This window comes from Suricata suricatta, chromosome 3 (genome assembly GCF_006229205.1).
Source record: "Suricata suricatta isolate VVHF042 chromosome 3, meerkat_22Aug2017_6uvM2_HiC, whole genome shotgun sequence".
Taxonomy (NCBI): Eukaryota; Metazoa; Chordata; class Mammalia; order Carnivora; family Herpestidae; genus Suricata; species Suricata suricatta.
In genome coordinates this window covers 25,430,210-25,445,328 of record NC_043702.1, presented here as the reverse complement: position 1 = coordinate 25,445,328, position 15,119 = coordinate 25,430,210, and the positions used below count along the sequence as shown (strand labels likewise).

The following is a 15,119-nucleotide window of genomic DNA, read 5'->3' as shown; positions in this document are numbered from 1 at the left end:
AAGTAGCTGGTTCTATGTGATCCACTAAAAATTAATAAACAGAACAGGTGGCCAACATTTAAAAATTCAAAACTTGAATTTCTTCTAATTATAACACAAAAATTATGATATAATGTGATATAAAGCTAGAATAAGTATGCCTTATTAGAAGAAATGTAATACTTCACTTATGAGCTTACTTACTTGGCAACCCCAAGTATATAGAACACGAATGAAATCACAACAGCTTTTTAAATAACCAAAAAACATCACAGAAGTTCACTCCTGTTACTGTTAGGAGAGGCATTCTTTCTTACTAAGAAATGTCTCTTATAGTATAAATATTTCTACCACTTTGGTTATATGATATTCTAGTCCAGAGTTAAGTCAGATGAGAGGAAATTGAACTGCAGGCAACAGCCATGAGGGCAATAACTTAAATATCAATCTATGGGGGATAAAAGACAAATAAGTACAAAATACTTTTTTATGGAATGCTGATTACCTTCAATAAATCTTGAAAGACATTTCTTTCATTTAACAAACATCTATTCTGCCCATTATGTGACTCTTACTTATCTAGATCCTAGGAAATAATAAGTTCCTGCTTTCATGGAGCTTGTATTTTCTCATCCAAAAAGATAGATAATAAACAAGTGAAAACAAAAAAACAAAGCAAAATAATGTCACACTTGTTATTTCATTCAATTCTCACAACAATCCAGGAAGCAAACTGTTCTCATTTGAACTGTGATTTATAAGTCACATAAATTTATAAATGCCCAAGTTCACAATGCTACCAAATGGCAGAGTTAGGATTGAGATCAGATTTGTCTGATTCCAAAGGTATAACCTTAACAATGAGTTTTCTCATAGCACTCGATCAGAGTTTAAAATTATGCATTTATTTGAGTGATTATTTGGTTCATGACAATTTTCTTCAACTAGAGTCTATACCGTGAGGACAGAGACCACATGTATTTTTTCCCAACGTGTATCCCCAGTACCCAATCCAATGACTAGCACACTGAGGTCACTCAGTAGATATTTTGTTAACTATTAAATGAATTATTTTACATATATACAACTATTAATCTCCACAGTCCCTGAAGATGTGGTCATAGTAATGAGCCTGAGTTATCAAAGTAAAACTGAATTAACTTCAGTATCATCTAAGAAAGGCAATATAAAATAAATTTTACTTAAACAATTCTTGGTTAATTTGAAAGTTTCTAGCACTTAGGTAGAATCTTCATTCCTCACACTGTCCTGATAATAACTCACACTGTCTTTCATACTAACTTTTAGATTATGCTTTTAAAGACATGTTGAAGAATTTTTCTGTATTCACTACATCTCTTGATATACACTAACATAAAATGATTACATGCAAAGCAAACCACAAAAGTCATGTGACAAAAACACACGTTAGGCTGTTTGAAATCTTTGTTTTTATTGCTCATTTGTTTTAAAAAATGGAATTCCACAAAAATAAGCATTTAATTGAAAAATATTAGTACTGGAAACTACTTTATGTATAGTTGTGTCCCAGTAAATTTGAAGATAAAGAAATGAAATATAAAGAGATTAACTGACTTGCTCAAGGTCATAAAATGTCTGAAACAAAAATATATTAAAATGTATACTCTAGACTCTCATAACCACAGGTTACTCCAAAACAACTAAATTATAAAAAGTACTATTAAATGGTTAAAAATGATTACAAGTTAAAACTTTTTTAGGTGGAGGGGAGAGATTACATATCCCAAGATGGTCTTTTGAGGAGGTATGTTTTATGTAATTTGAGAATAAAACTCAACACTGTGTTTACCCTGAATTTTCAAATTCTTGGTTTCATTATAGGGTACTATGTCCACCAGGCAGACCAAAGGTAGGAGAGCAACTTATATCTCCCCAAGAGACGTGATGGAGAAACAGATGGTATATCTGATTTCCAGCATCTATACGATGAATGTTCAGTGACAGGTCGCCCTACATATGCCTTAAAATCCTTATCATAACTCAGGCCACTCTGAAGTACTTTTTTTTAAAAAGTAAGGATACTTCTAAATCAATGACTAGTATAATGCCAGTATATAAAAGATATAACAGACTTATAATTTTAATATATAGTTTTAACATATATAACACGTCCTTACATAAAAATATCAATGGTTAACATAATTTGGCTGGTTCTTATGTGCCAGGCATTATTATAAGAGTTCTGTATGTACTATCTTATTTACTTCTCATACAATCATGACTGTTTCCCAATATTTAATGTTTACTGTAAGACATACATTTAATTCTCAATGATCTGTTTTGTCTTGTACTATATTGTAATAGACTAACATGTACCTTTTAAGATAATATGTTTGTAAAAATGGGATAGGAGTGGAAACTGGATGATGGCCAACTGTTGGTTAAGAGTTTACAAAATTTTTGGAGCAGAGAGAATGTAAATATTTAGGCACCTTTAACATTTTTAAGAACTATAAACATATATTACTTATCATAGTAAATTACCAAATTTCCTATCACTTTTAAGTGTACCATTTACCTATATCTGCATTCTGCAACTTCCTATTATTATACTGCTATTATTAGATCTGACATTTGTATTAATTTACACATTTCAGTTGTGTATGCACCTCAAAATTCACAAGGGTCTATAAGAGAACTTTCCAGATCAGAAGGACAATTGAAAATACACTTTAGCTACATGTTCTTTTTTTTAAAAGTCAGTCTTCATCTGCTTTTCCACAAGTATGTATAAATGCTTTCATTTAAAAGAATGGACATCCTGGATTAAAACAGATTTGATAGCTAAAGGGCAAAGATTATAAAAGTAATTAACTGGATCATTCTTGGGGTAAGTGTCCGACTCTGGCTCATGATCTCATGATTCATGGGTTCAAGCCTCACATCTGGCTCTGTGCTGACAGCTCAGAGCCTGGAGCCTGCTTCAGATTCTGTGTCCCCCTCTATCTCTCTGCTCCTTCCTCACTCGTTCTCTCTCTCTCAAAAATAATAAACATTAAAATTTTTTTTTGTTTTTTTAAAAATCTATTATGGCCACTGTGTTTTCTATTTTTCCTTTTGAAAGTATATAATTTGCATCCAATTTTTATGAACTTTTTGATTGTGAAATATGTTACCTATAAATAAATACATAAAATGTTTTGCTATGTTTAACTTATTAATATGCAGCAGTGCCCCACCTACTCCTCCACTGTCCCATAATCACCACTCAGGCCAAGAAATGGAACATTATTGGCACCTATGAAGCCTCCTCCCCCACGACGTGGACTTCCTCTTCATATTTAGCATAGAAAGATAAAAAGTTAAATCAGAATCAGTACTTTTACCAGTTCCTTGAATAATTCAAGGACTTGAGAACAACTTCACACCATTTACCTTCCTCCTGACCTGCATGTTATTATTGCCATGGACTTTTTTTTTCTTTTTTGGCCCCACTAGACATGTTTTACTAGTTTGTTTAAATATGCCCATATAATTCTTTATCATGTCATTTGCTCTTCATTCGCTCTTACATCTCCAATTACTCTAGGATCATCAATTTCCACTGTGTGACACATACTCTTTATGGTTATCATTAGAATTAGAATTTACTAGTGACATACTCTTCAGTTTTGATTTGTCTGAGAACACTTTTGTTTCTCACTCAGACTTTAAAGATGTTTTCTCTGGGTACAGAATTTCTAGGCAGGCAGTTATTTTCTTTCAACTCACTGAAGATCCCATTCCACTGCACTGTACTCTTATTGCTCTTGAGAAGTCAGCTGTTAGTAAAACTGTGGCTGCAGTCAAGGTGATGTCTTCCTCTATCCCCCTGCCCCCACTAGTGCCTTAAATGTTCCACTTGTCTTTGTTTTTTCCTCTATTTCCTCTGTTTCTATGGACAGATTTTATTTGTCCTGCTCAAGAATCTGTGTTTGGCTTCCTGAATTTGGTGTTATTCATCAGATCAGATGATTTTTCAACCAAAATCTCTTCAAATATTGCGTCTGCTCCATTCTCTATCTCATCTTCAGGTCTCCAATTAAGCCTGACATTAGACTTGCTCAATATGTTTCACTTGTTTAAATAACTCTTATTTCCCATAGTTTTGTTTCTTTTCATACAATCTGGAATTTTTCTTCTAATCTATCTTCTGTTATATGTTCTCTCTTCAAATGTGTCAGTGTTGCCAACCTTATTTTTTTAATATCTATTAATTTTTGAGAAACACAGACAGACAGACAGGGAGGGAGCAAGGAAGGAACAGACAGAGGGAGGCATAGAATCCAAAGCAGGCTCCGGGCTCCAGGCTGAGTTGCCCACACAGAGCCCAATGTGGCTCAAACCCACAAGCCATGAGATCAAGACCTGAACCAAAGTCAGATGCTTGCCTGACTGAGCCACCTAGGTACGCCAGCACTTAATTTTTCTTTTTAACTTACTTTTAAATTTTAGTATTTTTCAGTTGTTTTATTTGGACCTCTTTCAAATGTGCTATGTAACTTTTATTGTTTCTTCCTTCAGATATTTTCAAGCCTCTCTTTTATTTCTAAAATCAGAAGCAGCACTATTTTCTAAAAATAATCAGGGTTTGATGATTCTGGTATCTGAGAACTTTGTCATCTGTTTTTGCTGGTATTTTCTTTCTTACTCCTATTGATCTCCTTACACATTTGATTATATTTAACTGTGTGCTGATCACTGCTTTGAAAAATTATTCCTAAGGATTTCCTGGGGCTAACAAAGAGGAGTCTGCCAGAGATAATCTGGCTCTGCCATCTACCTTGTAGTATGACCCATTCCAAAACGGTTTTAAACTAGGGATTTCTTGGATGACTCATTAATGCAAATTTGAACTGAAAATCAATATGCAAGTCCCTACCATGGTCAGGCTATCTCAAAAATAGATAAGTTCTGTTTTGCTTCTGTTTTGCTCAGGACCAAGGCAACTCTCCCCCATGATGCCCTATGCAGGGAAGGGGAAACAGTTTTCCTCTGGAGTTAATTTAGTCTGAGGCTGTAACCCATGGAGGAGGATTTCATTTCGTCTCCCTACCAGAGGCAAGGCTTTTATTTATCTTCCTCTTACAAGCTTCACTTCATTTTTGATTTGGCTTTGATTTCTCTTTATTTCCCCACAAAGCTATCAAAACTCAACTTTGTCAGAATTTGTCCACAGACAAAAGTAGATGCTGAGCTTTGCTTACTTTTCCAGTTTCTTTCTTTTTCTTAGCTTTTGGTTTAGAAGTAGCATTAACATTCACTAATTTCTCATTTTCAAAATGAATAATAAAATATTCTTACTCAATCACAACAAATTCCACTTCTGCATGTATGCCCAAAAAATTAAAAACAAGGACTCAAACAAAAAGAAAGAAAAAAGCAAGAACCCAAATACATATTTGTATACTCGGGTTCATAGCAGCATTATTCACAATAGCCAAAAGGCGGAAGCCACCCATATGCTCACTCATGGATCAATAAACTAAAAGAACGTGTTCTATACATAAAATAGAATATTATTTCACCTTAAAAAGGAAATGCTGACACATGCTACAATATGGATGAACCTTGATGACCTTTTGCTAAGTGAAATTACCCAGTCACAAAAGGACAAGTACTGGAGGACTATGTGAGACACCCAGCGTAGTCAAAGCAGAACGGTGGTTGCCAAGGAATGAAAAGAAGAATGGGGAGTTATTGTTTAATGGGGATGAAGTTTCAGTTTAGAAAGATGAAAAAAAGTTCTGGAGATGGATGATGACTATTGCACAACAATGTGAATGTACTTAACTGCCATTAAACATAAAAATGGTTACAATCTTAAGTTCTATGTTATACATGTTTTATCAGGATTTGAAAGGCTCTTATTCAAATAATTAATTTTCTTACCTTTGTATTTACTTAAATACATAAAATGAATAGTATTTATATGGTTAATAGGGACATCTTCAGAAAGTGCTTTCTAGTTAAGAGTCAAGTTTGAAAAACATTAAATGAAGTCCTTATTTTTGAAAACTTTTGAGTTTTAAAGATTTTTTTTCACATTTTACATGTGAAGAAAAAAATAACAATGCTGAAAAATGACAAAGATATAAGAACTAAATTTAGGCCTCATTTAACATTTATTTACTCCCAGGATCAAAAGGCTCATAAATAGATGAATTTCACCTTCCTACCATACAGATATCTTTAAACCAAAGCTTTATCATATATTACTGTAATATAAAATTTTGTCTCCAATTAATTTTCAAAATCTATGGTAATATTCTCAAATGTGAGTACTAAAATAATCTGTTAAATTTACAGAATTTCACTATTATGCATTTGCTTATTTTATAAAAAGTTCAACTACAGAATGCTTTTATATTCCTAACTAGTTTTACAAATATCAATTAAGAATTTTTTGCAAATATAGTTAAAGGGTTAAAAAAACAATTTAGAAACCATAAAACATCATTCTGCGGGCTATTCATGCTACAAAAAAAGGAGGAGATGCAGAAAGGGAAATGGAGAGAAGAGGAAATGTTTGGTCAATGTCTATCCAAACCTTTACCTAACTCCTACAGCTCCCTTCCCCGCTCTTAGCTTGGTTAGTCACTTTATAAACAACTGTGACCACATCCATTTTAATCTCTGTCATGCCACTCTCCATAATAGCTGTATTTCCACCTGCTGTAAAGTCCCCTCCATAACTTTATGCTATGTATTTCTACAGTTACCATCTTTTCCTTCATTTTAATAAAGATACTTACATTTCTCCCAATGAAAAACAAAAATACCTTTCTTGACCTTGTACATCCATTTTATTTTAGCCTTTACAGCCAGGTGTAATTTTGACTCTGTTGTACTTCATCTCCAATTCTCTTACTAGCCCACTCTTATGTCTCTCCATCATGCCATTACACTACACTACTTTAGCAAGGTCTCAATTTATAACAAAGCCAAGAGACATTTTTCAGTACCTCCCTTTGGCATGTGAGACAACAACCACAAATCCTCAAAAATTTCTACTTTTCCTTCAGAATTATTACTGTCTTATCTGCAATATATTCCAGTTTCTGTGTTCCTGATTAAACAGACTTGTATATTATGGTATGTATTTATCATGAACAGAATTTTTACAAAAATTTTAATGAAAGTATCCCCCAAATCTTGTTTCATACACCAATTTTCTGGTTATGTGGGAATAAAGCATTTAAAAATAGTTAATAAACTTAAACATAAATTATAAATTTTAAACAAAAACTCTAATATTCTAAATTTGCTCACCTCTTTAAAATGAAAGGTGGCTAAATTACATTTTCTAGCAAATGTTAGAAAATCTTTTCTTCATGAGAAATATATTTTGACAACAAATGTGAGAATGCTTTTTGAAAGGAACTCATGTTATAGAGAAAGCATTTTGAAAAAAATGATTATTGCCAAAAATAAATGAATTCGTAAAATTAATAAAATTGATTAAAACATATCAGCATACTTCAAAAAGTTGGAGAACAAACTTTAATCTGGTCTTAAATCTATCAAAAAAATTTAAGTAGGTTTTGAACCTGTTATAAACTTTTGTTTTCCTGTTTTTAGTTTTCCTCCCAACCCTGTCCTAAACTTTCAAAAATAAACTTTCCAATTACTTTGTAGGAATAAATACCTGAGATCAGGAAAGATGGCAATTACTAGCAGATTTCAACAAGAACCTCTGAACTATTAGTAGACAGAATTGAAAAAACACCACGATTCAGTAAATAAAGCCAATGTTACACCTTCTTCATTTGGAACCATGTATCTTTATGAGCTATCTTTTCCACTATAACACAGCTATTAAAATCAAATATTCAAACTTCACCCAATTCTTTTTTTACATATTTTAAATAATTATGGTTCACCTATGAGACTGCAAGTTAGCTAAAAAGTGAAGACTTTGTCTTCTTCATCTTTGTAACCTAGAAATTTGACGACATGACATACAGCCGATAGTTATGCAATATACTGTGTGAATGAATAACCAAAAATATGGGCTGTACATTAAAATGAAAATATGTACACAGTGCATATTTATGTAATAGTGTAATACCTAGTTGGGTAAACAAATGTTACCTAAAATGGGTGTGGCCACAAATCACAATGTTTGCACACCAATTTAATGGTGTTTAATGGCTCAACTCGTAATTATAACTTTTTGTTTTTATAATTAGGACTTCCTTAATTAGCATATTTTCTCATAAATGAAGATATCAGAGTTGTCCTACACTATATGTGAGAATCATTGTTTTCAAAGTGAATCATCAGTGATATAAAGAATGAATATATAAAATCAACAAAAAACAAAGCAAAACCAATAGAACTTTTTCTGTAACACAACAATGAATAAAAGACCCAGCACAAATGAAATAGTGAAAGTATCAAAAACTAGATTTTCAAAAAAACGAATTAGAAATAAAACCCAAATAACATTATATTTAAGACTCAGTTAATATCCATTAATCTCATTAAGAATGTGATGGCTACTTTGCATTATTTTTACCATGGTACAAATTTTCCTTTCAGGCTGTATTAAAATTTAACAATAAATCATGTAATTATTAATATAAATATTTCTCAATACTAAATTACACTCAGTCCTCTATGGTAGTTAAAGGAGCCCACATTAGAATTTTATTTGAAAAATATTAGATGTACGCCAAAATATATTCAATTAGCATCTTTAATTCTAATTGAATCTTTAAAAAATAAGGAAAATAAAAAAGAACAAAGCTGTTTCCAAAAGAATTATGATATCATATATGAGTATCTGCTGATATAATAAATTGCTAATGATTATAGAAATTTTTATATTAATTACATTAAAAAATATTTTTCCTTATAAAAGCTGAGATAAAAAAAAGATAAAAGTGAAACTTAAACTGAATTTTGTGTATGAGATCTATCCAGCTTCTATGCCCAGAATATATTTAAGGTCCTTTTTCTAATGCATTGAAAGGGCTATATGGAGCCACAGAATAGAAAATGTACAAAGTGGAAGGTGTGTTAAATAAAGAGTACTTCTTTAACAAATGGTATCACTGTTTTTCTTTTTCAGAAACATTAAACATCCTGGGAAACTTTCTCCCTCATTCTCAGGTTTACAATAATCTTACTTTTATAAGTTTGATGCTATCTAAAAGTGTATCCATGTTCCATTGATTGTACACTAATACTGCTTAAGAAGAAAAAAGCAGCTATACTACTTAAAAGATCAAAAAATAAAATAAAATCAGCAAAGCCCAATTTAGAAGTCAAACTATCTCACTGATACCTACCTCCTGGAAATGCCATTTGTTAGACATTTATGGCTACAGGATTTGGAGGACAGGGGTGATGAAGTTGGGGACAAGTTGAGAGGGGCAATCAGACTGTTGATGATCTCCGTCAACTGTGCACTCTGCAAGAAAACAAGTAACTGTTTATTACTGCAAAGCAAGACATGTGAGTTAGGTCTCACAACTTTAGCACCTACTAAATGCTTGACTTTTCATGAAACAAGTAAATGCTTATATATTAGTAATTATTTTAATCTCCAAAGATGATTTATACCACTACTAATTTTCCCATTTATTATGGAAGTCTACATTTTACAGTACTCATTTACTATATCTGTTTTTGTTATATGTCATTTATCTACTCATCCTATCATCTTAAAACATTTGAATTTAGAGACGCCTGGGTGGCTCAGTGGGTAAAGCATCTGACTTTGGCCCAGGTCATGATCTCATGGTTCTTGAGCTGGAGCTCCACATTGGGCTCTGTGCTCACAGCTTGGAGCCTGGAGCCTGCTTTGGATTCTGTGTCTCCTTCTCTCTCTGCCCCTCCCCTGCTCACTCACTGTCTCTCCGTCTCAAAATAAATAAGTATTAAAAAAATTTAAATAACATTTGAATTTAGCTAATAGCATCTACATAACATTTCCTTTGAGGCAGCCAAGTTAACAATAACAAAATCATAGCTATAATTTATTAAGTGCCTATTATGTGCCAGGCACTATACCAAGCACTAAACATAGATTATTTCTAATCTTTTCAATTAACCTGCAAAGTAATTAGTATTAGGACTACTGATATTACTATTATTAAAATCAATTACAGCTGAGGAAATTGAATCCTTAAGCAAGGATTATAAAGTTGGTAAGAAATAGAGCTAGGATTCAAATTCAGGCTTCAATAAATGCCACACTGTTTCTCAATATTTTTCTTAATTCAAAAATACCATGGTTTTTTAGGTACTGCAAATTTTCATTGACCCTTATTCCAAATTTAAATATGTATAATATATTTTTAATATATAACAAATATTAAATTATCCTAAAACCATAACCTACAACAATTACAACAATTACAATATAGGCCACATCAGTGGAAACAGTACATTTCTACAAAAGAATGATAATTATTTTCATTACATATGTAATCTGAGCTTATTATAGAAAAGGGAAAGTATAGAGGGGCTTAAAAAGGGAAAAGAAAGTCACCTGCATTCATATTTCACAGAGGAAAAACACTGCCAATATCTTGGTATATATCCATCCCTCTAGACTATGTTTTCTGAGTATATGTGAGCATATACAACATGCATACATACATACACTCACACACATGCACAGTTATAATTTAATCGTGTCACATCAATTTTCTAAAACCTGGTTTTCTCACTTACTAATGTATTATTTTATTTTTTAAATATGTAGACCTATGTCACCATTTTTATTAACTGAAAGATATTCCATTATAAAAGAGGAGCATATAATTATTTTAAAATTTTCATTTGTATGAAACTAATAACATGCTCTTAAAAATAATGAGACTAAAGAATATGACAGAACTAAATCTAATATTTGAATTCTTCAAAAAATCTTTGAAAAAGACCCTAAAGTGTTTTCACCATTTATTTTCCTAAAAAGTAATACATACCTAATGACTTCATTTTAAAAATTATCACTCATTTTTCAATTAAAGCTCATTTTCAAAATCAATACAAATAGTCTTTATCCACTTAGTAAGCATTCATTAGTTTAGTCATATAAAGAAATTTATAAAGTATCCCATATTTTTCAGTCCGAAACACTGATACACTCTTTTCATTGTTCCACTGCCAAAAATATCATTAAAAATCTTCTAAGCCCCTGAAGGTACCAGTTAGGTGTGTGTGAACAATTAATTGACTCAGAAGAACAGCATAACAACCAACTCAATCCAGCCCAATAAAATCACAAATATCTGAGTCCATGTTTGGGATAGGAAATTCATAGTAAAAATGAGAAAAAAGTAAAATTCAGAGAGGCATAATTTAAACTCTGAAAATAAAAACTAATCAACTCAAAGTTAAAACACTTACTGCTACTGAATAACAGGGTTTTAATGTAAATACGCCAGTTTGAAATTTATTTTAAATTACCTAAAGTTCTAAAATAAAGTTACCTTTTAATTTATGAATACATAATCTAATAATGCAAGTATACATTAACACTATAAATCAATAAGTTGTTTTTTAAAACTCATATCAGTGTACAACTTAATAGTGACTTTATATTTTAATTGCTAACTCCTTTACTGTTTTGAGATACATAAATTTTGTTTGGGAAGCAAGCATTTCTCTAATAAAACTAATTCAAGTAAGTCATCAATACCTGATCTATATTCAAGGTCCACGGTGGTCAACAAACAGTTATATAACAACAGGTTATCTGAAGAAAAATGTGTGTAGTGTCAGGGTTGCCAGGCCTGACACTTAATTCCCAACTCTCTTCAGCAGCATTTGAAAATCATACTTTTAATTGGCCTATGAAAACATGATTAGCATATGTTTCAAGTGCAAATGACCTGTTCTTAGGCAATTCACTAATGACCTCTACAACAGACTGCTGCTATCCCTTTCTGTATCCTTTTGCTCCTCTATTCTCCCTACACCGAAAGGAGTATTACCATTACCATTGTCCTCACAACTCCTGGTCCCGTCCCTTCTCTTCCAAAGCCTCTGGCACTCCTGTCAGCAATGGGACCAAAAATAAACATGTGATGCCCAGGGTCAACTTCATGGGTGAGCAACTTAAGCAGTCACACAGGGCTGCTGCACTTAGAAGGCTCCCATGTTTGCTTAATGCCCTACTGTTACTGACTTAAAACTCTTCGCAATTATTTTTAACAAAGAGCTACATAATTTCATTTCACACTGAACCCTGTTAATTAGCCCATTCTGATATTAACTCAGGTCTAACAAAACAAATTGGTGCTAACAAGGAGAAAGAAAAAATATTTTTTAAAAATCTCTTTTCAAAGGTTAAATAATGACCTACAGGAAAAAAATACCGAGAACAAAAACAAAAAAACAAACAAAAAACAGAAGACCTGACCTGACATTATTCTGGAATAAGAAATAATTAGGGCCAAATTGAAAGGGTAATAATCCTATCGGATGAGGAGAGAGAAAAGAGAGAGAAATGGGAAGATAACCAACAGTATTGAAAACACCACCAATATGGTAAGGTGCATTCCAATTTAATATCAGACAACTATAAAATAACTTTCTGAATTACAAAACAGTCATAAAAGTATTTTGATTATACAATTATGCAATTAAGGTAAACTCTAGACAACTGTAAATTTAATAAATATAGGGGGAGAGGCATTGCACCATGCCCTAACTTACCAGAAATAAAATAGTAACCTAACACTAAGTTACTTCACAATTTATGTCAGAAAAACCTAGGAAAATTTGATGTGGGCAGGCATGAATCCACATAACCCACTGTGACAAGGTAATCACGCAGCTGTGATCCCAACGGGGTATATTCCAACATTCAGACTGGCTCCAAGTTAACAAACTCCTAAAAAGTCAGATTTGTTCAAAAGTCACCAAAGTCTAAATAAAAATTAATGGTATGATTTCAAAGGATAGATACAGGGCAGAATAATAAGACCTCAAGAGTCAACCATAATATAATTTAAATATCAGGAAAGGCTTTAACTTTTTTTTTTAATGTTTGTTTATTTTTGAGACAGAGAGAGACAGAGCTTGAGGCAGGAAGGAACAGGGAGAGAAGGAGACACAGAATCTGAAGCAGGCTCCAAGCTCTGAGCTGTCAGCACGTAGCCCAGTGCGGGACTCAAATTCACAAACTGCAAACTGGACACTTACCTGACTGAGCCACCCAGGCGCTCCAGGAAAGGCTTTAGAATTAAAGTAATTTGTTAGAAGCTAATTTGCCATTTACTTACATGACCTTTTCTTAATGGAAGAATTCATATTCTGATATCTTTCATTAAAACACTCTATCAATAAATTGATCAAACAACCATTCAGATCTATTAAGTGGTATCACCTCTCTTTTCCCTTGAAAAAAATGTCCAATGATGGGCAATTTTGTTAGAAAAAAGATTTTCCAATCCTTGCATAAATGAGTTATCATCCTATGGCTATGTACTAATACTTTATGGATAATATGTAAACAATCTTAATTCTATCAATATTGTAAGAGAGACTAGTCAGGATACTAAATATTTTAATTGTATGTCAAATGGCAAACTTTAATAACCAATATCCCAAGGAGACACATAGGTTTATTCAAAGAGTCCATAAAATTGATTAAAAGTCATTTCATGCCACTGCCATCTTCCTCTCACTTCTCATTACCTGTTTTTCTATGTTGCGAAGAAGCAGCGTAGGGCTACTTGGTGACATTTCAAAATCTTGCTCTGGTAAAGGATCTTGACGCTGTTGGGGAATCTGGGGACTCCCTGCCGTGTTTAATGAAGCCGCTTGGTCAGCAGACTCTATTCGTTTTTTCAGAATGACTTTTGGAAGCTGACATTCTTCCAGGACCACTATCCCCTAGGCAAACAGCAATTAAATTAAAATGAAAACAAATGGACTGCTAAATCAACTTTAATGCTACAATGCACATGAAACCATGCTTCTCATTATTGCTTAGAAATCAGAAAGCACACTTCAAAGTATAGTCTACTGTAGAAACTTGGCTGATTCAAAACATGCCTATACACGTATGTCTTAAGGGTTAGGTTTGTGAAATATTGTCATAAATTGTATATTTGCAATTACTTTTCTTCTTATTGGTTTTAGTTATTAGCAGTAAAAAGCATGGCACATTTAAAATAAAGGCTTATATGTGGAATATGAGTATCTCACACTGAAATTGTAACACTTCCTGATATAATCTTCAAGTATTTTGGTAACTAGAGTTTTCATTTGAGTTTTATATTTGAGTACTCCCAGTTTCATAAATTAAAATCCCCAACTTACAAACATCCAGACAACATTCTGACTGTACTGACTTCTTCCCGAGCGCTCTAAGGAGTTCCAACTTTGTTGCTGCCAGCCAGCAACCAAGGGCAGGACTGCACTATTGAGAAAAAAGGACTCCAGGCCAAACTGGTGCTTAGGAGGTAGATGAGCGAATAATAAAGACACAAGTTTTCAACTAGGATGTGGCATTTTCTGAAATGTAAGTAACTAAAAAAAGAGTAGGGCTCTCGCTGCCTCTGTCCTCCCTGCCTACCATTCACACACGCACATATACTTACTCACAACTGGCTTGCTAAATATTCTCCCATATTCCCCAGATTCTTCACTCCAACTGCTCTCACCCTTAGGCCCCTCAATGGCAATGAAGACAGAAGAGAAAGGGGGAAAAAGAATGCACAGAAATGATCTTAACAATTTCATAATCAGTTCTCATTGTAAAACTTTTCCCCTCCCTACCGCTTCTACCACTTTCCCCCCTGCAAAGAATAATAGATATTTTCACATAAGGTATAAATGTGTCTATGTGTGTACATATATATATAAAATGTATGTATATATGGTTGTATATATGTTTACACATATATATGTATAATGGTTGGTTGTGTGTGTACACACACACACACACACACACACACACACACAGTAGTTTTGCAAAATGCCAAGAAGCTCCTAATAGGCTAGTTTGAAAAGTATTAAATGACTATGTGGCTAAAATATTATATTCTTGTAATGAAAAGGCAACTAAAACACTAATATAAATATATGATATTTCATGATGGAAATTAAAAAAACTGTAGAGGCCAGCTTATATATCATGTATAAGTGCTATT

At 32.8% G+C, this 15,119-nt stretch overlaps 1 protein-coding gene across 2 annotated transcripts in view; it reads right to left on the bottom strand.

Annotated features, from left to right (window-relative positions):
* Positions 1 to 15,119, bottom strand: part of KANSL1L (KAT8 regulatory NSL complex subunit 1 like) — a 129,938-nt gene that overhangs the window by 69,473 nt on the left and 45,346 nt on the right. For both annotated transcript variants that reach the window (XM_029933929.1, XM_029933930.1), the window contains exons 4-5: positions 13,660 to 13,857; positions 9,297 to 9,418 (exon numbers count right to left, since the gene is read on the bottom strand). In XM_029933929.1, the coding sequence (XP_029789789.1) occupies positions 9,297 to 9,418; positions 13,660 to 13,857 (320 nt within the window). The remainder of the gene's footprint in view (positions 1 to 9,296; positions 9,419 to 13,659; positions 13,858 to 15,119) is intronic.